At 50.2% G+C, this 25,790-nt stretch overlaps 1 protein-coding gene across 3 annotated transcripts; it reads right to left on the bottom strand.

Annotated features, from left to right (window-relative positions):
• Positions 1–1,540: 1,540 nt before the first annotated feature.
• LOC110514501 (leucine-rich repeat-containing protein 28) lies at positions 1,541–25,698 on the bottom strand. Of its 3 annotated transcripts, none has more exons than XM_090222063.1 (11): positions 25,601–25,698; positions 24,956–25,094; positions 24,779–24,872; positions 24,448–24,488; positions 23,729–23,766; positions 21,372–21,509; positions 19,767–19,973; positions 16,154–16,256; positions 14,608–14,792; positions 5,764–5,923; positions 1,541–4,217 (listed from the first exon to the last, which is right to left on the bottom strand). In XM_090222063.1, exons 2-11 carry the CDS (start codon positions 25,027–25,029, stop codon positions 4,148–4,150), a joined length of 1,110 nt encoding a protein of 369 aa, XP_090078189.1. In that variant the 5' UTR covers positions 25,030–25,094; positions 25,601–25,698; the 3' UTR covers positions 1,541–4,147. The 3 variants fall into 3 exon arrangements, with proteins under 3 accessions (XP_090078189.1, XP_090078190.1, XP_090078191.1); XM_090222064.1 differs by lacking the exon at positions 25,601–25,698 and adding an exon at positions 25,265–25,420; XM_090222065.1 differs by lacking the exon at positions 25,601–25,698 and having other exon boundaries at positions 24,779–24,889; positions 24,973–25,093.
• Positions 25,699–25,790: the final 92 nt, after the last annotated feature.

Here is a 25,790-nt window from a genome sequence, read left to right as displayed (position 1 = left end):
TTGTCTACCTATTGGAGACCTGTTGGGGTCAGTGAGTTGTAACATATTGTCCTGTTGGGGTCAGTGAGTTGTAACATATTGTCTACCTATTGGAGACCTGTTGGGGTCAGTGAGTTGTAACATATTGACCTGTTGGGGTCAGTGAGTTGTAACATATTGACCTGTTGGGGTCAGTGAGTTGTAACATATCGTCTATCTACTTATTTTTTTCTAGTCTTGGTCTTGACTCCGTCCCTAAATCCTCACCCCCTTCCGGTCTGTCTTGACACCGTCTCACCCCACTCGCGGTCTCTGTCTCACAGTCTCCATCTTGCCCCCCTCGTGGTCTCTGTCTTGACACCGTCTCGCCCCCCTAGTGGTCTCTGTCTTGACACAGTCTCGACCCCCTCGTGGTCTCTGTCTTGACACAGTCTCGACCCCCTCATGGTCTCTAGATTAAACCCTTCAACCCTGGTCTAAAACAGATTACACCCTCCAACCCTGGTCTAAAACAGATTAAACCCTTCAACCCTGGTCTAAAACAGATTAAACCCTCCAACCCTGGTCTAAAACAGATTATGCCCTCTAACCCTGGTCTAAAACAGATTAAACCCTTCAACCCTGGTCTAAAACAGATTATGCCCTCTAACCCTGGTCTAAAACAGATTAAACCCTTCAACCCTGGTCTAAAACAGATTATGCCCTCTAACCCTGGTCTAAAACAGATTAAACCCTTCAACCCTGGTCTAAAACAGATTATGCCCTCTAACCCTGGTCTAAAACAGATTAAACCCTTCAACCCTGGTCTAAAACAGATTATGCCCTCTAACCCTGGTCTAAAACAGATTAAACCCTCCAACCCTGGTCTAAAACAGATTACACCCTTCAACCGTGGTCTAAAACAGATTAAACCCTTCAACCCTGGTCTAAAACAGATTACACCCTCCAACCCTGGTCTAAAACAGATTACACCCTTCAACCGTGGTCTAAAACAGATTAAACCCTTCAACCCTGGTCTAAAACAGATTACACCCTCCAACCCTGGTCTAAAACAGATTACACCCTCCAACCCTGGTCTAAAACAGATTAAACCCTTCAACCCTGGTCTAAAACAGATTAAACCCTTCAACCCTGGTCTAAAACAGATTAAACCCTTCAACCCTGGTCTAAAACAGATTAAACCCTCCAACCCTGGTCTAAAACAGATTAAACCCTTCAACCCTGGTCTAAAACAGATTACACCCTCCAACCCTGGTCTAAAACAGATTACACCCTTCAACCCTGGTCTAAAACAGATTAAACCCTTCAACCCAGGTCTAAAACAGATTAAACCCTTCAACCCAGGTCTAAAACAGATTACACCCTTCAACCCAGGTCTAAAACAGATTAAACCCTTCAACCCTGGTCTAAAACAGATTACACCCTTCAACCCTGGTCTAAAAACAGATTACACCCTTCCGTAGAGGCACTGAATACAACCGTCAAAGATAGAGATGCGACCATTCTACCTCTGAACTAAACTGGAACCTTCCATTTGCAATTTGAGGATTCTACTTAACTATCAAGTTAAACATTGTTTATTGCCAAAATGTCAGACATTAAAATAAAAGTAATTGATTACAAATGATACAATATAGTAATCATATTCACAGTTATAACAATGTTATAATAATAACTATCTAACAATGTAATAAACAATAGAAAGCCAAACAAATAAAGTGGCAATAGACCCAATCCTCATCTAGACATCTTGCTGCTGGTTTTATAATCCAATGTCACTTACTGGTTGTGTCTCAAGATGCATCTTATTCCCTACACAGTGCACTACTTTAGACCAGGGCCCATGGGAGAAAGGGGGCCATTTGGGATGAGGCAAATTATAATTTTGTTCACCATTCCTCTTGAGTTGTGAGATTCAGACATTCATGGCGGAGTCTCAACCCTCGACAGAACCCTGGCGGAGTCTCAACCCTCGACAGAACCCTGGCGGGGTCTCAACCCTGGACAGAACCCTGGCGGGGTCTCAACCCTCGACAGAACCCTGGCGGGGTCTCAAACCTCGACAGAACCCTGGCGGGGTCTCAACCCTCGACAGAACCCTGGCGGGGTCTCAACCCTCGACAGAACCCTGGCGGGGTCTCAACCCTCGACAGAACCCTGGCGGGGTCTCAACCCTCGACAGAACCCTGGCGGGGTCTCAACCCTCGACAGAACCCTGGCGGGGTCTCAACCCTCGACAGAACCCTGGCGGAGTCTCAACCCACGGCAGAACCCTGGCGGAGTCTCAACCCTCGACAGAACCCTGGCGGAGTCTCAACCCTCGACAGAACCCTGGCGGAGTCTCAAACCTCGACAGAACCCTGGCGGAGTCTCAACCCTCGACAGAACCCTGGCGGAGTCTCAACCCTCGACAGAACCCTGGCGGAGTCTCAACCCTCGACAGAACCCTGGCGAAGTCTCAACCCTCGACAGAACCCTGGCGGAGTCTCAACCCTCGACAGAACCCTGGCGGAGTCTCAACCCTCGACAGAACCCTGGCGGAGTCTCAACCCTCGACAGAACCCTGGCGGAGTCTCAACCCTCGACAGAACCCTGGCGGAGTCTCAACCCTCGACAGAACCCTGGCGGAGTCTCAACCCTCGACAGAACCCTGGCGGAGTCTCAACCCTCGACAGAATCCTGGCGGAGTCTCAACCCTCGACAGAACCCTGGCGGAGTCTCTCAGTCCGTCTAGCCAAGACAGAGAGTCTGCTGCCTCCTATCCCAGTCTCTCAGTCCGTCTAGCCAAGACAGAGAGTCTGCTGCCTCCTATCCCAGTCTCTCAGTCCGTCTAGCCAAGACAGAGAGTAAGCTGCCTCCTATCCCAGTCTCTCAGTCCGTCTAGCCAAGACAGAGAGTCTGCTGCCTCCTATCCCAGTCTCTCAGTCCGTCTAGCCAAGACAGAGAGTCTGCTGCCTCCTATCCCAGTCTCTCAGTCCGTCTAGCCAAGACAGAGAGTCTGCTGCATGGACCTACAGCCGGGATTGGCAAGTCTGGTCCGGTAGGGCCCAAACACTTCTGTTATGAGCTTCAGTTCCTTTGGTTTTCAGCTAAAGAACCAAAGCGTTGCTTTGAGTCACAATCAAACTGAATGGAAACAAAGTTAGTTTTAAATCCTTCATTAACATTCAGGTTACCAGACTGTTTCAGATGTTAACCTTTTTTTGCAAAATAAAAAAATATTTTACCCTCAAAGACCAATTTTGTAAAGTTTAAAGACTTGTTAGAGGTCTGAGAGTCTGATGTGTCTACAGGAAAAGAAACGCCCAATAACTAAATGTGTCTATTATCTTGTCAAAGTCCTTCAGGCTGGAGTGGGGGGCAACACACCTACCAGTATTACATATTTAGAACAGGTTTAGAACAAATATCATGCGATACAGCCGAACTGACATTCTTCAAACACTTTTTGTCAACCAGTGTCATGTAAAAATCCATAGAAATGATCAGAATAGATTCTCCTCTACAAAGACAAAAACACTCGGCACTTCTTGTTATTGTGATGCGTCTGTCAGGTGGACGTTTGGCTGGTGAACAGAGCAGCTAGTTCACACCAGGAAATACCGACACGCTCTGAGTTGTTGCTGGAACAAACTGAAACCAGAAACAAACCATTAGTAGAATGATGCTGTATTTAGAGATGTTAGTCGTTGGACAGTAGATGATATGTCAAGATGTGGATTATTAATACCAATATTGTCCGTCTTTCAATTGGACCGTCCATGCCCATTACAGACTGCTGGACTGGTCACAGGCTGCTGAGGCTCTGCATGTCCTCATGAGACCTTTCAATTGGACCGTCCATGCCCATTACAGACTGCTGGACTGGTCACAGGCTGCTGAGGCTCTGCATGTCCTCATGAGACCTTCAGTTCCTCATGTCCACCAGTCCAGAGGCAATGCATGTCCTCCTGAGATGGTCAGTTCCTCATGTCCACCAGTCCAGAGGCTATGCATGTCCTCCTGAGATGGTCAGTTCCTCATGTCCACCAGTCCAGAGGCTATGCAAGTCCTCCTGAGACGTTCAGGACTCCCACAGTCCTTCATCCATCCTTCATTCATTCATCCAGGAGACCAGAGGAGGAGATGATGACCGAAGGGGAGAGGAAGAGGTGGAGGCACCATGATGTCATTGCTGCAGATCAAATGTCTGAACACACTGACTGGAACAGCAGTAGGCCACGAAACTCACTGTGGTTCTGGATACGGAGACAGTGAGAGAGAGTGTGAGAGGAAAGAGCAGAGGGAGACAGAGAGAGAGAGCACATAGAGAGTGTGAGAGGAAAGAGCAGAGAGAGACACAGAGAGAGAGAGACAGTGAGAGTGTTAGAGGAAAGAGCAGAGAGAGAGAGAGCACAGAGAGAGAGCACAGAGAGAGAGAGAGAGCACAGAGAGAGAGAGAACACAGAGAGAGAGAGAGCAGAGAGAGAGAGAGAGCACAGAGAGAGAGAGTGTGAGAGGAAAGAGCAGAGAGAGACAGAGAGAGAGACAGTGAGAGTGTGAGAGGAAAGAGCAGAGAGAGAGAGAGAGAGAGCAGCGAGAGAGCAGAGAGAGAGATGAAAGAGCAGAGAGCGACAGAGAGAGAGAGAGAGAGAGGAAAGAGCAGAGAGATTGAAGAGAGGGAGAGCAGGGTAGGGCAGAGAGAGAGAGAGAGCGAGAGAGAGAGAGGAAAGAGCAGAGAGAGGAAAGAGCAGAGAGAGAGAGAGAGGAAAGAGCACAGAGAGAGAAAGACAGAGAGAGAGAGACAGAGAGTGTGAGAGGAAAGAGCAGAGAGAGAGAGAGAGCAGCGAGAGAGCAGAGAGAGAGAGGAAAGAGCAGAGAGAGACAGAGACAGAGAGAGAGAGAGAGAGAGAGAGAGAGAGGGGAAAGAGCAGAGAGAGAGGAAAGAGCAGAGAGAGAGAGAGAGGAAAGAGCACAGAGAGAGAGAGACAGAGAGAGAGAGACAGAGAGAGAGAGACAGAGAGAGAGAGAGACAGAGAGAGAGAGAGACAGAGAGTGTGAGAGGAAAGAGCAGAGAGAGAGAGAGAGAGAGAGAGAGAGGAAAGAGCAGAGAGAGAGAGGAAAGAGCACAGAGAGAGAGGGGAAAGAGCACAGAGAGAGAGAGACAGAGAGAGAGACAGAGAGAGAGAGACAGAGAGAGAGAGACAGAGAGAGAGAGCAGGGTAGGGCAGGGAGAGAGGAGAGAGAGAGAGAGGAAAGAGCAGAGAGATTGAAGAGAGGGAGAGCAGGGTAGGACAGAGAGAGAGGAGAGGGACTATTAGAGGGACTGGAGTAAAGTAGTGGTCCTATGAGACCTTCAGGTTTAGGGTCAGGGGTGGTTAGGTGTCAGGGGTGGTTAGGGGTCAGGGGTGATTAGGGGTCAGGGGTGGTTAAGGGTCAAGGGTGGTTAAGGGTCAAGGGTGGTTAAGGGTCAAGGGTGGTTAGGGGTCAGGGGTGGTTAGGGGTCAGGGGTGGTTAGGGGTCAGGGGTGGTTAGGGGTCAGGGGTGGATAGGGTCAGTTGGGGTCAATGGTTGTTAGTTTCAGGGGTGGTTGGGGTCAGGGGTGGTTAGGGGTCAGGGGTGGTTAGGGGTCAGGGGTGGTTGGGGGTCAGGGGTGGTTGGGGGTCAGGGGTGGTTGGGGGTCAGGGGTGGTTGGGGTTCAGGGGTGGTTAGGGGTCAGGGGTGGTTAGGGGTCAGTTGGGGTCAAGGGTCGTTAGTTTCAGGGGTGGTTGGGGGTCAGAGGTGGGTAGGGTCAGGGTTAGCTACCTGCGGTGTACCCCAGCCAGAGCGGTCTCTCTGAGAGGGAACAGTTTGGGGTAGATGATGGTAAACATGGGCTGACTGCAGCGGTGACAATGTCCCAGGGGGCATTGGAGCAGGTCCAGAAGGCTTCTGGGTAACAGGAAGGGGGGCAGCAGACTCCGCTCTGAGAGACCAACAGGGAGAGAGAGAGAGGATAAAGAGAGGAGGAATATATTGACTGATTTTCCTCTATTTCTCCATTAAGGTTCTCTTTAACCACCTGGGACAGAGGGAGATTTAATGTCACATCATTATGACCAGGGGTCCCACCATTCTCTTTAACCACCTGGGACAGAGGGAGATTTAATGTCACATCATTATGACCAGGGGTCCCACCATTCTCTTTAACCACCTGGGACAGAGGGAGATTTAATGTCACATCATTATGACCAGGGGTCCCACCATTCTCTTTAACCACCTGGGACAGAGGGAGATTTAATGTCACATCATTATGACACGGGGTCCCACCATTCTCTTTAACCACCTGGGACAGAGGGAGATTTAATGTCACATCATTATGACAAGGGGCCCCACCATTCTCTTTAACCACCTGGGACAGAGGGAGATTTAATGTCACATCATTATGACCAGGGGCCCCACCATTCTCTTTAACCACCTGGGACAGAGGGAGATTTAATGTCACATCATTATGACCAGGGGTCCCACCATTCTCTTTAACCACCTGGGACAGAGGGAGATTTAATGTCACATCATTATGACACGGGGTCCCACCATTCTCTTTAACCACCTGGGACAGAGGGAGATTTAATGTCACATCATTATCACCAGGGGTCCCACCATTCTCTTTAACCACCTGGGACAGAGGGAGATTTAATGTCACATCATTATGACCAGGGGCCCCACCATTCTCTTTAACCACCTGGGACAGAGGGAGATTTAATGTCACATCATTATGACCAGGGGTCCCACCATTCTCTTTAACCACCTGGGACAGAGGGAGATTTAATGTCACATCATTATGACCAGGGGTCCCACCATTCTCTTTAACCACCTGGGACAGAGGGAGATTTAATGTCACATCATTATGACCAGGGGCCCCACCATTCTCTTTAACCACCTGGGACAGAGGGAGATTTAATGTCACATCATTATGACCAGGGGTCCCACCATTCTCTTTAACCACCTGGGACAGAGGGAGATTTAATGTCACATCATTATGACCAGGGGTCCCACCATTCTCTTTAACCACCTGGGACAGGGGGAGATTTAATGTCACATCATTATGACCAGGGGTCCCACCATTCTCTTTAACCACCTGGGACAGAGGGAGATTTAATGTCACATCATTATGACCAGGGGTCCCACCATTCTCTTTAACCACCTGGGACAGAGGGAGATTTAATGTCACATCATTATGACCAGGGGCCCCACCATTCTCTTTAACCACCTGGGACAGAGGGAGATTTAATGTCACATCATTATGACCAGGGGCCCCACCATTCTCTTTAACCACCTGGGACAGAGGGAGATTTAATGTCACATCATTATGACCAGGGGCCCTACCATTCTCTTTAACCACCTGGGACAGAGGGAGATTTAATGTCACATCATTATGACCAGGGGTCCCACCATTCTCTTTAACCACCTGGGACAGAGGGAGATTTAATGTCACATCATTATGACAAGGGGCCCCACCATTCTCTTTAACCACCTGGGACAGAGGGAGATTTAATGTCACATCATTATGACCAGGGGTCCCACCATTCTCTTTAACCACCTGGGACAGAGGGAGATTTAATGTCACATCATTATGACAAGGGGCCCCACCATTCTCTTTAACCACCTGGGACAGAGGGAGATTTAATGTCACATCATTATGACCGTTACACCATCAACCATTCAATGTGCTAGACCATCCAGTCATTCAACTTTAACCTTAAAGTTGAAAAAATAATGACAGTGGCATTGTTGTAGTCAGACAGACCACAGCAGTAGCAGGATGCCTGGGGGTTAGTGACAGACCACAGCAGGATGCCTGGGGTTAGTGACAGACCACAGTAGGATGCCTGGGGTTAGAGACAGACCACAGCAGTAGCAGGATGCCTGGGGTTAGTGACAGACCACAGCAGTAGCAGGATGCCTGGGGTTAGAGACAGACCACAGCAGTAGCAGGATGCCTGGGGTTAGTGACATACCACAGCAGGATGCCTGGGGTTAGTGACAGACCACATCAGGATGCCTGGGGGTTAGTGACAGACCACAGCAGTAGCAGGATGCCTGGGGTTAGTGACAGACCACAGCAGGATGCCTGGGGGTTAGTGACAGACCACAGCAGTAGCAGGATGCCTGGGGTTAGTGACATACCACATCAGTAGCAGGATGCCTGGGGGTTAGTGACAGACCACATCAGGATGCCTGGGGGTTAGTGACAGACCACAGCAGTAGCAGGATGCCTGAGGTTAGTGACAGACCACATCAGTAGCAGGATGCCTGGGGTTAGTGACAGACCACAGCAGGATGCCTGGGGGTTAGTGACAGACCACAGCAGTAGCAGGATGCCTGGGGTTAGTGACAGACCACATCAGTAGCAGGATGCCTGGGGTTAGTGACAGACCACAGCAGGATGCCTGGGGTTAGTGACAGACCACATCAGTAGCAGGATGCCTGGGGTTAGTGACAGACCACAGCAGGATGCCTGGGGGTTAGTGACAGACCACATCAGTAGCAGGATGCCTGGGGTTAGTGACAGACCACAGCAGGATGCCTGGGGTTAGTGACAGACCACAGCATGATGCCTGGGGTTAGTGACAGACCACAGCAGGATGCCTGGGGGTTAGTGACAGACCACAGCAGGATGCCTGGGGTTAGTGACAGACCACAGCAGGGTGCCTGGGGTTAGTGACAGACCACAGCAGGATGCCTGGGGTTAGTGACAGACCACAGCGGTAGCAGGATGCCTGGGGTTGGTGACAGACCACAGCAGGATGCCTGGGGTTAGTGACAGACCACAGCAGTAGCAGGATGCCTGGGGTTGGTGACAGACCACAGCAGGATGCCTGGGGGTTAGTGACAGACCACAGCAGTAGCAGGATGCCTGGGGTTAGTGACATACCACATCAGTAGCAGGATGCCTGGGGGTTAGTGACAGACCACATCAGGATGCCTGGGGGTTAGTGACAGACAACAGCAGTAGCAGGATGCCTGGGGTTAGTGACAGACCACAGCAGTAGCAGGATGCCTGGGGGTTAGTGACAGACCACAGCAGGATGTCTGGGGGTTAGTGACAGACCACAGCAGGATGCCTGGGGCTTAGTGACAGACCACAGCAGTAGCAGGATGCCTGGGGGTTAGTGACAGACCACAGCATGATGCCTGGGGGTTAGTGACAGACCACAGCAGGATGCCTGGGGGTTAGTGACAGACCACAGCAGGATGCCTGGGGGTTAGTGACAGACCACAGCAGTAGCAGGATGCCTGGGTGTTATTGACAGACCACAGCAGGATGCCTGGGGTTAGTGACATACCACAGCAGGATGCCTGGGGTTAGTGACAGACCACATCAGGATGCCTGGGGTTAGTGACAGACCACAGCAGTAGCAGGATGCCTGGGGGTTAGTGACAGACCACAGCAGGATGCCTGGGGTTAGTGACAGACCACAGTAGGATGCCTGGGGTTAGAGACAGACCACAGCAGTAGCAGGATGCCTGGGGTTGGTGACAGACCACAGCAGGATGCCTGGGGGTTAGTGACAGACCACAGCAGTAGCAGGATGCCTGGGGTTAGTGACATACCACATCAGTAGCAGGATGCCTGGGGGTTAGTGACAGACCACATCAGGATGCCTGGGGGTTAGTGACAGACCACAGCAGTAGCAGGATGCCTGAGGTTAGTGACAGACCACATCAGTAGCAGGATGCCTGGGGTTAGTGACAGACCACAGCAGGATGCCTGGGGGTTAGTGACAGACCACAGCAGGATGCCTGGGGTTAGTGACAGACCACAGCAGGGTGCCTGGGGTTAGTGACAGACCACAGCAGGATGCCTGGGGTTAGTGACAGACCACAGCGGTAGCAGGATGCCTGGGGTTGGTGACAGACCACAGCAGGATGCCTGGGGTTAGTGACAGACCACAGCAGTAGCAGGATGCCTGGGGTTGGTGACAGACCACAGCAGGATGCCTGGGGGTTAGTGACAGACCACAGCAGTAGCAGGATGCCTGGGGTTAGTGACATACCACATCAGTAGCAGGATGCCTGGGGGTTAGTGACAGACCACATCAGGATGCCTGGGGGTTAGTGACAGACAACAGCAGTAGCAGGATGCCTGGGGTTAGTGACAGACCACAGCAGTAGCAGGAGGCCTGGGGTTAGTGACAGACCACAGCAGTAGCAGGATGCCTGGGGGTTAGTGACAGACCACAGCAGGATGTCTGGGGGTTAGTGACAGACCACAGCAGGATGCCTGGGGCTTAGTGACAGACCACAGCAGTAGCAGGATGCCTGGGGGTTAGTGACAGACCACAGCATGATGCCTGGGGTTAGTGACAGACCACAGCAGGATGCCTGGGGGTTAGTGACAGACCACAGCAGGATGCCTGGGGGTTAGTGACAGACCACAGCAGTAGCAGGATGCCTGGGTGTTATTGACAGACCACAGCAGGATGCCTGGGGTTAGTGACATACCACAGCAGGATGCCTGGGGTTAGTGACAGACCACATCAGGATGCCTGGGGGTTAGTGACAGACCACAGCAGTAGCAGGATGCCTGAGGTTAGTGACAGACCACATCAGTAGCAGGATGCCTGGGGTTAGTGACAGACCACAGCAGGATGCCTGGGGGTTAGTGACAGACCACAGCAGGATGCCTGGGGTTAGTGACAGACCACAGCAGGGTGCCTGGGGTTAGTGACAGACCACAGCAGGGTGCCTGGGGTTAGTGACAGACCACAGCAGTAGCAGGATGCCTGGGGTTGGTGACAGACCACAGCAGGATGCCTGGGGTTAGTGACAGACCACAGCAGTAGCAGGATGCCTGGGGTTGGTGACAGACCACAGCAGGATGCCTGGGGGTTAGTGACAGACCACAGCAGGATGTCTGGGGGTCCGTGACAGACCACAGCAGTAGCAGGATGCCTGGGGGTTAGTGACATACCACAGCAGTAGCAGGATGCCTGGGGTTAGTGACAGACCACAGCAGGATGCCTGGGGTTAGTGACAGACCACAGCAGTAGCAGGATGCCTGGGGTTAGTGACAAACCACAGCAGTAGCAGGATGCCTGGGGTTAGTGACAGACCACAGCAGTAGCAGGATGCCTGGGGGTTAGTGACATACCACAGCAGGATGCCTGGGGGTTAGTGACAGACCACAGCAGGATGCCTGGGGCTTAGTGACAGACCACAGCAGTAGCAGGATGCCTGGGGTTAGTGACAGACCACAGCAGGATGCCTGGGGGTTAGTGACAGACCACAGCAGGATGCCTGGGGGTTAGTGACAGACCACAGCAGGATGCCTGGGGGTTAGTGACAGACCACAGCAGTAGCAGGATGCCTGGGTGTTGGTGACAGCCACAGCAGGATGCCTTGGGGATTGGTGACAAACCACAGCAGGAAGCCTGGGGGTTGGTGACAGACCACAGCAGGATGCCTGGGGGTTAGTGACAGACCACAGCAGGATGCCTGGGGGTTAGTGACAGACCACAGCAGGATGCCTGGGGGTTAGTGACAGACCACAGCAGGATGCCTGGGGGTTAGTGACAGACCACAGCAGGATGCCTGGGGGTTAGTGACAGATCACAGCAGTAGCAGGATGCCTGGGGTTAGTGACAGACCACAGCAGGATGTCTGGGGGTTAGTGACAGACCACAGCAGGATGTCTGGGGGTCCGTGACAGACCACAGCAGTAGCAGGATGCCTGGGGGTTAGTGACATACCACAGCAGTAGCAGGATGCCTGGGGTTAGTGACAGACCACAGCAGGATGCCTGGGGTTAGTGACAGACCACAGCAGTAGCAGGATGCCTGGGGTTAGTGACAAACCACAGCAGTAGCAGGATGCCTGGGGTTAGTGACAGACCACAGCAGTAGCAGGATGCCTGGGGGTTAGTGACATACCACAGCAGTAGCAGGATGCCTGTGGGTTAGTGACATACCACAGCAGTAGCAGGATGCCTGGGGGTTAGTGACAGACCACAGCAGGATGCCTGGGGTTAGTGACAGACCACAGCAGTAGCAGGATGCCTGGGGTTAGTGACAGACCACAGCAGTAGCAGGAGGCCTGGGGTTAGTGACAGACCACAGCAGTAGCAGGATGCCTGGGGGTTAGTGACAGACCACAGCAGTAGCAGGATGCCGGGGGTTAGTGACAGACCACAGCAGTAGCAGGATGCCTGGGGTTAGTGACAGACCACAGCAGGATGCCTGGGGGTTAGTGACAGACCACAGCAGTAGCAGGATGCCTGGGGGTTAGTGACAGACCACAGCAGTAGCAGGATGCCTGGGGGTTAGTGACAGACCACAGCAGGATGCCTGGGTGTTAGTGACAGACCACAGCAGGATGCCTGGGGTTAGTGACAGACCACAGCAGGATGCCTGGGGTTAGTGACAGACCACAGCAGGATGCCTGGGGGTTAGTGACAGACCACAGCAGTAGCAGGATGCCTGGGGGATCGTGACAGACCACAGCAGGATGCCTGGGGGTTAGTGACAGACCACAGCAGGATGCCTGGGGGTTAGTGACAGACCACAGCAGTAGCAGGATGCCTGGGGGTTAGTGACAGACCACAGCAGTAGCAGGATGCCTGGGGTTAGTGACAGACCACAGCAGGATGCCTGGGGTTTGTGACAGACCACAGCAATAGCAGGATGCCTGGGGTTAGTGACAAACCACAGCAGTAGCAGGATGCCTGGGGTTAGTGACAGACCACAGCAGTAGCAGGATGCCTGGGGTTGGTGACAGACCACAGCAGGATGCCTGGGGGTTAGTGACAGACCACAGCAGTAGCAGGATGCCTGGGCGTTAGTGACAGACCACATCAGGATGCCTGGGGGTTAGTGACAGACCACAGCAGTAGCAGAATGCCTGGGGGTTAGTGACAGACTAAAGCAGGATGCCTGGGGGTTACTGACAGACCACAGCAGTAGCTGGATGCCTGGGGTTGCAGTGATGTGATAGAATGGCGCCGGAGGGGATAACCAGAAGCCATGGATTACAAAGCAACATCCACACTGAGCTAAAGGCTAGAGCTGACGCTTTAAAGGAGCAGGACACAAATCTGGACACTTATAAGAAATCCCGCTATGCCCTCCGACGAACCATCAATCCAGCAAAGTGTCAATACTGGACTAGGATGGAATCCTACTACACCGGCATTGATGCTTGTTGGATGTGGCAGGGCTTGCAAACTATCATGGATTACAAAGGGAAACCCAGCCAAGAGCTGCCCAGTGACGCAAACTAACTAACTAACTAAATGCCTTCTGTGCTCGCTTTGAGGCAACACTGAATCATGCATGAGAGCACAAGCTGTTCCGGACGACCGTGTGATCATGCTCCATGTATCCGATTCCGTATCCGATGTGAGTATAATTTCAGTGTGTAATGTATCAATTCTGAGTGTGAAAGTACTATGTGTCTCCCCCCAAATGGCACCCTATTCTCTAAAAAGCAGTCCACTATATAGGAAATAGGGAGCCATTTGGGGCAGAGACCATATTCTATATTATCCCAGAGCTGATGAACTCTTCATTGTCTTCACATTCATCCCCATCAGGATGGAATCTGCTCAATGTCATATTAGAATGCTTCAAATGTTCCGTAGCTGAATTTGGCGTTCCCCCAGGCTCGGTGCTAAGACCCCTATAATTATTCTCCCAGCTGTACAGCATCTCTATGGTGTGATGAATTAAAGGACACCATGCCTCTATGGTGTGATGAATTAAAGGACACTTCATGTCTCTATGGTGGGATGAATTAAAGGACACTTCATGTCTCTATGGTATGATGAATTAAAGGACACTTCATGTCTCTATGGCGGGATGAATTAAACGACACTTCATGTCTCTATGGTGTGATGAATTAAAGGACACTTCATGTCTCTATGGTGTGATGAATTAAAGGACACTTCATGTCTCTATGGTGGGATGAATTAAAGGACACTTCATGTCTCTATGGTATGATGAATTAAAGGACACCATGTCTCTATGGTGTGATGAATTAAAGGACACTTCATGTCTCTATGGTGTGATGAATTAAAGGACACTTCATGTCTCTATGGTGTGATGAATTAAAGGACACTTCATGTCTCTATGGTGTGATGAATTAAAGGACACTTCATGTCTCTATGGTGGGATGAATTAAAGGACACTTCATGTCTCTATGGTGTGATGAATTAAAGGACACCATGTCTCTATGGTGTGATGAATTAAAGGACACTTCATGTCTCTATGGTGTGATGAATTAAAGGACACTTCATGTCTCTATGGTGGGATGAATTAAAGGACACTTCATGTCTCTATGGTATGATGAATTAAAGGACACCATGTCTCTATGGTGTGATGAATTAAAGGACACTTCATGTCTCTATGGTGGGATGAATTAAAGGACACTTCATGTCTCTATGGTGGGATGAATTAAAGGACACTTCATGTCTCTATGGTGTGATGAATTAAAGGACACTTCATGTCTCTATGGTGTGATGAATTAAAGGACACTTCATGTCTCTATGGTGTGATGAATTAAAGGACACTTCATGTCTCTATGGTGTGATGAATTAAAGGACACTTCATGTCCTGAAATATCAGAAGACCCAAGAGGATCTGTGTGTGTAGCTGTATCCGTGTCTCTCCTCACCTCTGATTGGCTGTCGCCCGTACATGCTGTGCAGGGCCCTCATGGCGAGCTCCTCCAGGGGGCCCACTCGCTCCGTCTCTGAGCCTATAGCTTTCACCTCAGCAGGCAAAGGGAGAGACACATCTCCCAGAGACAGAGACAGAGGCTGGGGCACCCGGTCAGACACCTGCCCTGGCAGACCACACCTGGAGAGAGACAGAGAGAGACAGACAGGTTAGACAGACCACACCTGGAGAGAGACAGAGAGAGACAGACAGGTTAGACAGACCACACATGGAGAGAGACAGAGAGAGAGAGACAGACAGAGAGACATACAGACAGGTTAGACAGACAGACGTCAATGTCTGAGACTCAAATCCAAATTCTGCTATAATACATTAATAGACATAGATTTATCCAATTAAGAAAAAGGTCAGTAAGCAATGAAATGCTGAAGAAATGATATTCATCCACAAAGAAGCTGAGGAAAGGGATGGAGATGTGTCCTTATCCACTGCAGCCAATCACCTTGTACAGATATAAGGGTTAGGGGCTGTCCTTACCCACTGCAGCCAATCACCTTGTACAGATATAAGGGTTAGGGGCTGTCCTTACCCACTGCAGCCAATCACCTTGTACAGATATAAGGGTTAGGGGCTGTCCTTACCCACTGCAGCCAATCACCTTGTACAGATATAAGGGTTAGGGGCTGTCCTTATCCACTGCAGCCAATCACCTTGTACAGATATAAGGGTTAGGGGCTGTCCTTATCCACTGCAGCCAATCACCGTGTACAGATATAAGGGTTAGGGGCTGTCCTTATCCGCTGCAGCCAATCACCTTGTACAGATATAAGGGTTAGGGGCTGTCCTTATCCACTGCAGCCAATCACCGTGTACAGATATAAGGGTTAGGGGCTGTCCTTATCCGCTGCAGCCAATCACCTTGTACAGATATAAGGGTTAGGGGCTGTCCTTACCCACTGCAGCCAATCACCTTGTACAGATATAAGGGTTAGGGGCTGTCCTTACCCACTGCAGCCAATCACCTTGTACAGATATAAGGGTTAGGGGCTGTCCTTATCCACTGCAGCCAATCACCTTGTACAGATATAAGGGTTAGGGGCTGTCCTTATCCACTGCAGCCAATCACCTTGTACAGATATAAGGGTTAGGGGCTGTCCTTACCCACTGCAGCCAATCACCTTGTACAGATATAAGGGTTAGGGGCTGTCCTTATCCGCTGCAGCCAATCACCTTGTACAGATATAAGGGTTAGGGGCTGTCCTTACCCACTGCAGCCAATCACCGTGTACAGATATAAGGGTTAGGGGCTGTCCTTATCCGCTGCAGCCAATCACCTTGTACAGATATAAGGGTTAGGGGCTGTCCTTACCCACTGCAGCCAATCACCTTGTACAGATATAAGGGTTAGGGGCTGTCCTTATCCACTGCAGCCAATCACCTTGTACAGATATAAGGGTTAGGGGCTGTCCTTACCCACTGCAGCCAATCACCTTGTACAGATAACAATATTATCAGATATAAGGATTAGGGGCTGTCCTTACCCGCTGCAGCCAATCACCTTGTTGTACAGGTATGAAGGAAGGCCTTTGAGGTGGACGTTGTTGTCAACAAACACAAACTGCAGCTCTCTGGAACGACCCAAATCTGGAACACACCCCCACAATATTATCAGTCACCCCCACAATATTATCAGACAGGCACCCCCACAATATTATCAGACAGTCACCCCCCACAATATTATCAGACAGTCACCCCCCACAATATTATCAGACAGTCACCCCCACAATATTATCAGACAGTCACCCCCACAATATTATCAGACAAGAACATCTATCATTATCAGACAGTCACATCTATCAGACAGGCACATCTATCAGACAGGCACATCTATCAGACAGTCACATCTATCAGACAGTCACATCTATCAGACAGGCACATCTATCATTATCAGACAGTCACATCTATCAGACAGGCACATCTATCAGACAGGCACATCTATCATTATCAGACAGGCACATCTATCAGACAGGCACATCTATCAGACAGGCACATCTATCAGGCAGGCACATCTATCAGACAGTCACATCTATCAGACAGGCACATCAGACAGGCACATCAGACAGGCACATCTATCAGACAGGCACATCTATCAGACAGGCACATCTATCAGACAGGCACATCTATCATTATCAGACAGGCACATCTATCAGACAGGCACATCTATCAGACAGGCACATCTATCAGACAGGCACATCTATCAGACAGGCACATCTATCAGACAGGCACATCTATCAGACAGGCACATCTATCAGACAGGCACATCTATCAGACAGGCACATCTATCAGACAGTCACATCTATCAGACAGGCACATCAGAGAGGCACATCTATCAGACAGGTACATCTATCAGACAGGCACATCTATCATCTATCAGACAGGCACAACTATCAGACAGGCACATCTATCAGACAGGCACATCTATCAGACAGGCACATCTATCAGACAGGCACATCTATCAGACAGGCACATCTATCAGACAGGCACATCTATCAGACAGGCATGTAGGTACATCTAGATGTATCATCTATCAGACAGGCCTCGGTAATCCCTGACTGGTCTAACTACTACAGTGGCACATGGTAGGGCCATGGGAGAGCCACGCGCCCCTACACCTGAGCTAGGACTAGCCCAGTAAAACACACAGCCTCCCTGGCTGGCTGCCCATACCTCCCTGGCTGGCTGGCTGCCCATACCTCCCTGGCTGGCTGGCTGCCCATACCTCCCTGGCTGGCTGGCTTCCCATACCTCCCTGGCTGGCTGGCTGCCCATACCTCCCTGGCTGGCTGGCTGCCCATACCTCCCTGGCTGGCTGGCTGCCCATACCTCCCTGGCTGGCTGGCTGCCCATAGCTCCCTGGCTGGCTGTCTGCCCATACCCCCCTGACTGGCTGTCTGCCCATACCCCCCTGGCTGGCTGTCTGCCCATACCTCCCTGGCTGGCTGGCTGATGACTGAGCTCTGGCCAAGCAAAACATACAGTGTGAGCAGGTGGGTCTGGACAGGGGTGATGTTGTGGATGTTTGTCTGGAGATAGGGCTATGGGCAGGTGGGTCTGGACAGGGGTGATGTTGTGGATGTTTGTCTGGAGATAGAGCTGTGGGCAGGTGGGTCTGGACAGGGGTGATGTTGTGGATGTTTGTCTGGAGATAGAGCTGTGGGCAGGTGGGTCTGGACAGGGGTGATGTTGTGGATGTTTGTCTGGAGATAGGGCTGTGGGCAGGTGGGTCTGGACAGGGGTGATGTTGTGGGTGTTTGTCTGGAGATAGGGCTGTGGGCAGGTGGGTCTGGACAGGGGTGATGTTGTGGATGTTTGTCTGGAGATAGGGCTGTGGGCAGGTGGGTCTGGACAGGGGTCATGTTGTGGATGTTTGTCTGGAGATAGGGCTGTGGGCAGGTGGGTCTGGACAGGGGTGATGTTGTGGATGTTTGTCTGGAGATAGGGCTGTGGGCAGGTGGGTCTGGACAGGGGTCATGTTGTGGATGTTTGTCTGGAGATAGGGCTGTGGGCAGGTGGGTCTGGACAGGGGTGATGTTGTGGATGTTTGTCTGGAGATAGGGCTGTGGGCAGGTGGGTCTGGACAGGGGTGATGTTGTGGATGTTTGTCTGGAGATAGGGCTGTGGGCAGGTGGGTCTGGACAGGGGTGATGTTGTGGATGTTTGTCTGGAGATAGGGCTGTGGGCAGGTGGGTCTGGACAGGGGTGATGTTGTGGATGTTTGTCTGGAGATAGGGCTGTGGGCAGGTGGGTCTGGACAGGGGTCATGTTGTGGATGTTTGTCTGGAGATAGGGCTGTGGGCAGGTGGGTCTGGACAGGGGTCATGTTGTGGATGTTTGTCTGGAGATAGGGCTGTGGGCAGGTGGGTCTGGACAGGGGTGATGTTGTGGATGTTTGTCTGGAGATAGGGCTGTGGGCAGGTGGGTCTGGACAGGGGTCATGTTGTGGATGTTTGTCTGGAGATAGGGCTGTGGGCAGGTGGGTCTGGACAGGGGTGATGTTGTGGATGTTTGTCTGGAGATAGGGCTGTGGGCAGGTGGGTCTGGACAGGGGTGATGTTGTGGATGTTTGTCTGGAGATAGGGCTGTGGGCAGGTGGGTCTGGACAGGGGTCATGTTGTGGATGTTTGTCTGGAGATAGGGCTGTGGGCAGGTGGGTCTGGACAGGGGTGATGTTGTGGATGTTTGTCTGGAGATAGGGCTGTGGGCAGGTGGGTCTGGACAGGGGTCATGTTGTGGATGTTTGTCTGGAGATAGGGCTGTGGGCAGGTGGGTCTGGACAGGGGTGATGTTGTGGATGTTTGTCTGGAGATAGGGCTGTGGGCAGGTGGGTCTGGACAGGGGTGATGTTGTGGATGTTTGTCTGGAGATAGGGCTGTGGGCAGGTGGGTCTGGACAGGGGTGATGTTGTGGATGTTTGTCTGGAGATAGGGCTGTGGGCAGGTGGGTCTGGACAGGGGTGATGTTGTGGATGTTTGTTTGGTAGAGAGGTGAGTTGGTTAACAGCCATACTGAGCTGGTTGAGGCTGTGGTGAACTCTGACCCCATACTAACCTAGGGGTAGAGAGGTGAGTTGGTTAACAGCCATACTGAGCTGGTTGAGGCTGTGGTGAACTCTGACCTCATACTAACCTAGGGGTAGAGAGGTGAGTTGGTTAACAGCCATACTGAGCTGGTTGAGGCTGTGGTGAACTCTGACCCCATACTAACCTAGGGGTAGAGAGGTGAGTTGGTTAACAGCCATACTGAGCTGGTTGAGGCTGTGGTGAACTCTGACCCCATACTAACCTAGGGGTAGAGAGGTGAGTTGGTTAACAGCCATACTGAGCTGGTTGAGGCTGTGGTGAACTCTGACCCCATACTAACCTAGGGGTAGAGAGGTGAGTTGGTTAGCAGCATTACTGAGTTGTTTGAGGCTGTGGTGAACTCTGACCCCATACTAACCTAGGGGTAGAGAGGTGAGTTGGTTAACAGCCATACTGAGCTGGTTGAGGCTGTGGTGAACTCTGACCCCATACTAACCTAGGGGTAGAGAGGTGAGTTGGTTAGCAGCATTACTGAGTTGTTTGAGGCTGTGGTGACCTCTGACCCCATACTAACCTAGGGGTAGAGAGGTGAGTTGGTTAGCAGCCATACTGAGCTCGTTGAGGCTGTGGAGCTGGCAGAGCTGTCTGGGGAAGCTGGTCAGGTTGTTCCTGTCAGCAGTGAGACACTGGAGAGACAGACACTGGTGCAGCCGCTCTGGGAGACACACCAACACATTCCTACTGACATCCAGGGTCTCTAGGTCACACAGGGCTCCAATCTCTGTGTGAGAGAGAAATGAAAGAGGTCACATAGGGCTCCAATCTCAGTTAGGAGACAGAGACAGAGACAGAGACAGAGAGAGAGAGAGAGAGAGAGAGAGAGAGAGAGAGAGAGAGAGAGAGAGAGAGACAGAGAGACAGAGAGACAGAGAGACAGAGAGACAGAGAGACAGAGAGACACAGAGAGACACAGAGAGAGAGAGACACACACAGAGATGTTCATTATCTATGCATAGTCAATTTACCCCTACCTACATGTGCAAATGACCTCAAACTGTACCCCCGCACATTGACTCGGTACCGGTACCCCCTGTATTGCCTCCACATTGACTCTGTACCGGTAGCCCCTGTATATAGCCTCCACATTGACTCTGTACCGGTACCCCCTGTATATAGCCTCCACATTGACTCTGTACCGGTAACCCCTGTATATAGACTCCACATTGACTCTGTACCGGTAGCCCCTGTATATAGCCTCCACATTGACTCTGTACCGGTACCCCCTGTATATAGTCTCCACATTGACTCTGTACCAGTACCCCCTGTATATAGCCTCCACATTGACTCTGTACCGGTACCCCCTGTATATAGTCTCCACATTGACTCTGTACCAGTACCCCCTGTATATAGCCTCCACATTGACTCTGTACCGGTACCCCCTGTATATAGCCTCCACATTGACTCTGTACCGGTACCCCCTGTATATAGCCTCCACATTGACTCTGTACCGGTAGCCCCTGTATATAGCCTCCACATTGACTCTGTACCGGTACCCCCTGTATATAGCCTCCACATTGACTCTGTACCGGTACCCCCTGTATATAGCCTCCACATTGACTCTGTACCGGTACGCCCTGTATATAGCCTCCACATTGACTCTGTACCGGTACCCCCTGTATATAGCCTCCACATTGACTCTGTACCGGTACCCCCTGTATATAGCCTCCACATTGACTCTGTACCGGTACACCCTGTATATAGCCTCCACATTGACTCTGTACCGGTACCCCTGTATATAGCCTCCACATTGACTCTGTACCAGTACCCCCTGTATATAGCCTCCACATTGACTCTGTACCGGTACCCCCTGTATATAGCCTCCACATTGACTCTGTACCGGTACCCCCTGTATATAGCCTCCACATTGACTCTGTACCGCTACCCCCTGTATATAGCCTCCACATTGACTCTGTACCGCTACCCCCTGTATATAGCCTCCACATTGACTCTGTACTGGTACACCCTGTATATAGTCTCCACATTGACTCGGTACCGGTACCTAGAGGCAGGTATTTCAGCTGGTTGTTGGCCAGTCTTACCTGGAGGCAGGTATTTCAGCTGGTTGTTGGCCAGTCTTACCTGGAGGCAGGTATTTCAGCTGGTTGTTGGTCAGTCTTACCTGGAGGCAGGTATTTCAGCTGGTTGTTGGCCAGTCTCAGGTGTCGTAAGGACCTCAGCCTGCCGATCTCTGGACAGATGACTTGCAGAGCGTTGTCACTCAGGTCTAAAGACTGCAGCCTGGACAGGTTACCTATAGCTGAGGACAGGACAGGTTACCTATAGCTGAGGACAGGACAGGTTACCTATAGCTGAGGACAGGACAGGTTACCTATAGCTGAGGACAGGACAGGTTACCTATAGCTGAGGACAGGACAGGTTACCTATAGCTGAGGACAGGACAGGTTACCTATAGCGGAGGACAGGTTACCTATAGCTGAGGACAGGACAGGTTACCTATAGCTGAGGACAGGTTACCTATAGCTGAGGACAGGTTACCTATAGCTGAGGACAGGACAGGTTACCTATAGCTGAGGACAGGTTACCTATAGCTGAGGACAGGTTACCTATAGCTGAGGACAGGTTACCTATAGCTGAGGACAGGTTACCTATAGCTGAGGACAGGTTACCTATAGCTGAGGACAGGTTACCTATAGCTGAGGACAGGTTACCTATAGCTGAGGACAGGTTACCTATAGCTGAGGACATGTTACCTATAGCTGAGGACAGGTTACCTATAGCTGAGGACATGTTACCTATAGCTGAGGACAAGACAGGTTACCTATAGCTGAGGACAGGTTACCTATAGCTGAGGACAGGTTACCTATAGCTGAGGACAGGTTACCTATAGCTGAGGACAGATTACCTATAGCTGAGGACAGGTTACCTATAGCTGAGGACAGGTTACCTATAGCTGAGGACAGGTTACCTATAGCGGAGGACAGGACAGGTTACCTATAGCGGAGGACAGGTTACCTATAGCTGAGGACAAGACAGGTTACCTATAGCTGAGGACAGGTTACCTATAGCGGAGGACAGGACAGGTTACCTATAGCTGAGGACAGGTTACCTATAGCTGAGGACAAGACAGGTTACCTATAGCTGAGGACAAGACAGGTTACCTATAGCTGAGGACAGGACAGGTTACCTATAGCTGACGACAAGACAGGTTACCTATAGCTGAGGACAAGACAGGTTACCTATCGCCGAGGACAAGACAGGTTACCTATAGCTGAGGACAGATTACCTATAGCTGAGGACAGGTTACCTATCGCTGAGGACAGCAACTCTTCCTGGGGTTTATTATGGATCCCCATTAGTTCCTGCCACGGCAGCAGATACTCTTCCTGGGGTTTATTATGGATCCCCATTAGTTCCTGCCAAGGCAGCAGCTACTCTTCCTGGGGTTTATTATGATCCCCATTAGTTCCTACCAAGGCAGCAGCTACTCTTCCTGGGGTTTATTATGGATCCCCATTAGTTCCTGTCAAGGCAGCAGCTACTCTTCCTGGGGTATATTATGGATCCCCATTAGTTCCTGCCAAGGCAGCAGCTACTCTTCCTGGGGTTTATTATGGATCCCCATTAGTTCCTGTCAAGGCAGCAGCTACTCTTCCTGGGGTTTATTATGATCCCCATTAGTTCCTACCAAGGCAGCAGCTACTCTTCCTGGGGTTTATTATGGATCCCCATTAGTTCCTGCCAAGGCAGAAGCTACTCTTCCTGGGGTTTATTATGTATCCCCATTAGTTCCTGCCAAGGCAGCAGCTACTCTTCCTGGGGTTTATTATGGATCCCCATTAGTTCCTGCCAAGGCAGCAGCAACTCTTCCTGGGGTTTATTATGGATCCCCATTAGTTCCTGCCAAGGCAGCAGCTACTCTTCCTGGGGTTTATTATAGTTCCCCATTAGTTCCTGCCAAGGCAGCAGCTACTCTTCCTGGGGTTTATTATGGTTCCCCATTAGTTCCTGCCAAGGCAGCAGCTACTCTTCCTGGGGTTTATTATGGTTCCCCATTAGTTCCTGCCAAGGCAGCAGCTACTCTTCCTGGGGTTTATTATGGTTCCCCATTAGTTCCTGCCAAGGCAGCAGTTACTCTTCCAGCAAAATTAAGGCTTAAATTGCTTTTATTTTTTTTAAACCTTACATTTCACAACACATTAAGTGTGTTCCCTTGGACCACTCCTCTACTACAACATATCTAAAATACAAAATCTGTGTGTACGTGTGTGTATAGTGCCTATGTTTTGGTGTGTTTGTATGCACATGTCTGTGCCTGTGTTTGTGTTGCTTCACAGTCCCTGCTGTTCAATAAGGTGCATTGTTTTATATGATTCTACTGCTGCATCAGTTACTTGATGTGGAATAGAGTTCCATGTAGTCATGGCTCTATGTAGTACTGACAAGGTGTTGAATGTAAGTAACTCAGTATAATAGTATCAGCCTCTACTAAATGACTGAAGATCATTGAGAAATCACCTTCAGGAACACAGGTTATATTGTTGGAATGCAGATACCTTGAAGAGACAAAGAGCAATGACACTTTAAAAGATTGACAAGTGTCAACAAGTAAAACATGTGAAAGACCACCACGGTTGATTACTTTCCCAGAATATAATGCATCTGTAACTGTAGTGCCATCTAGTGGACGCATGCAAACTGCTGGTCCAACAGTTCCTATGCATTCCTGCCCGATGTCTTTCCTACAGTAAGAAAATATGCTTTTATACACTTGGAGCTCTATTAAGTTGGGGCACTTCTATACTCACAGATCTATTAAATAGGGGCGCTTCTATACTTACAGCTCTATTAAGTTGGGGCACTTCTATACTCACAGATCTATTAAATAGGGGCGCTTCTATACTTACAGATCTATTAAATAGGGGAGCTTCTATACTTACAGCTCTATTAAGTTGGGGAGCTTCTATACTTACAGCTCTATTAAGTTGGGGAGCTTCTATACTTACAGCTCTATTAGGTTGGGGAGCTTCTATACTTACAGCTCTATTAAGTTGGGGAGCTTCTATACTTACAGCTCTATTAAGTTGGGGAGCTTCTATAATTACAGATCTATTAAGTTGGGGAGCTTCTATAATTACAGATCTATTAAATAGGGGAGCTTCTATACTTACAGCTCTATTAAGTTGGGGAGCTTCTATACTTACAGCTCTATTAAATAGGGGAGCTTCTATACTTACAGCTCTATTAAGTTGGGGAGCTTCTGTGCTAGATTATCCGGCTGCAGAAAGGAGAGAAAGCATATTTTTAGAACACAGACCACAATGCAAATTATAGAAAACTGGCATCACTAAGAGCCAGGCTACAGAATGAGAGTTACCACACATAAATACTGGATCTAAACTATGCCGGACAGACACCTAGCTCTGGTCCAAGGTGTTACGTAACAGCCTGGTCCAGAGACCACACCAGTCCGTACCAGCGTGGTGAGAGAGTTCTGGACCAGAGACCCCACCAGTCCGTACCAGCGTGGTGAGAGAGTTCTGGACCAGAGACCCTACCAGTCCGTACCAGCGTGGTGAGAGAGTTCCTCTTCATATAAAGCCTCTGTAGGAACTGTAGTCCTTCATCTTTCAGCAGCTCGACCGGAAAGTTGTTCAGGTTCCTGTAGTTGAGGAACAGGTTGAATCAAGGCTAGCACATATAACTTACATTTAACACATAGTAACATGCCTTAATAAAACACACCTGTAGTTGAGGAACAGGTTCTTGTGACGCTCCTGCTTGGCCATGCAGATCGCCTCCTGCAGCTCAGACGCCATGGCAACAAGGAAGCACCGTCACTTCCTGTACCTTTCCTGGTCTTCTATCTGAACCACCGCTACACCTTAAAGAGGAAAATAAACAGGAAAACAACGCAGAGATGTTCCCATAATCAGACTGGGACCACGATGCATTGGCAAAGTATAACGCCTACGTGTGCAATAGTTAGATACAATAAAACAATGTTTTATTCATAAATCAGACATACAGCTTGGTTGAATGTCCAAAACATACCTTAGGAAAGATGCTAGCTAGCTAGTAACGTTAGCTAGTTCTACCAGCAGTATCTTCGGTCCTACTGTACTGTTACTTGCGAGCTAACGTTAGCATAACAGTAACGTTGTTATATGCCATGCAGAGCAAGCTAACGTTAGCTGCGAGCACTTGGGTCTTCCTTGGCAATGTGTGCAAAACAAACAGTTAACTTATGTAACTAGCTAGCTAGCCATGTATGGACAATTAAAACTAACATTATCAAACGTTTCAAAACAGTAGCTGGCTTCTTTGAAAGCAAATCTCCAAGTGAACTGCTTATTCATGTCAAACTGTTAGCTTAGCTACTTCCTTTACCTTCTTGCAGAAGCAATGTTTGTAAAGCCTAAAGTCCCTGTGGGCACGTCTTGATATTTTATCAACAGACTTAAAAGTCAACGGCGACGTCATTGACTGGAGCCCGGATGTGAGTTGTTTGCCGGTTGTTGTAGTTTTTGAGGCATCGTAACGATTCTAGCTTTAGCGACACGGGGGCGCTCTTCCCCCA

Source organism: Oncorhynchus mykiss, chromosome 26 (genome assembly GCF_057628025.1).
Source record: "Oncorhynchus mykiss isolate SJ-2025 chromosome 26, ASM5762802v1, whole genome shotgun sequence".
Taxonomy (NCBI): Eukaryota; Metazoa; Chordata; class Actinopteri; order Salmoniformes; family Salmonidae; genus Oncorhynchus; species Oncorhynchus mykiss.
The sequence above is the reverse complement of the archived record's forward strand: the minus strand, read 5'-3'. Positions and strand labels throughout refer to the sequence as shown.

Bases quoted from the DNA above. Each gene is read 5' to 3' on its own strand.
- LOC110514501 (XM_090222063.1), bottom strand. From the start codon at position 25,029: ATGGCGTCTGAGCTGCAGGAGGCGATCTGCATGGCCAAGCAGGAGCGT. The intron at 24,489-24,778 runs GTACGGACTGGT...TCCTTTCTGCAG, and splicing joins GGAACTCTCTCACCACGCTG to CCGGATAATCTAGCACAGAA. The intron at 23,767-24,447 runs GTAAGTATAGAA...TGTCTCTTCAAG, and splicing joins CTCCCCAACTTAATAGAGCT to GTATCTGCATTCCAACAATA.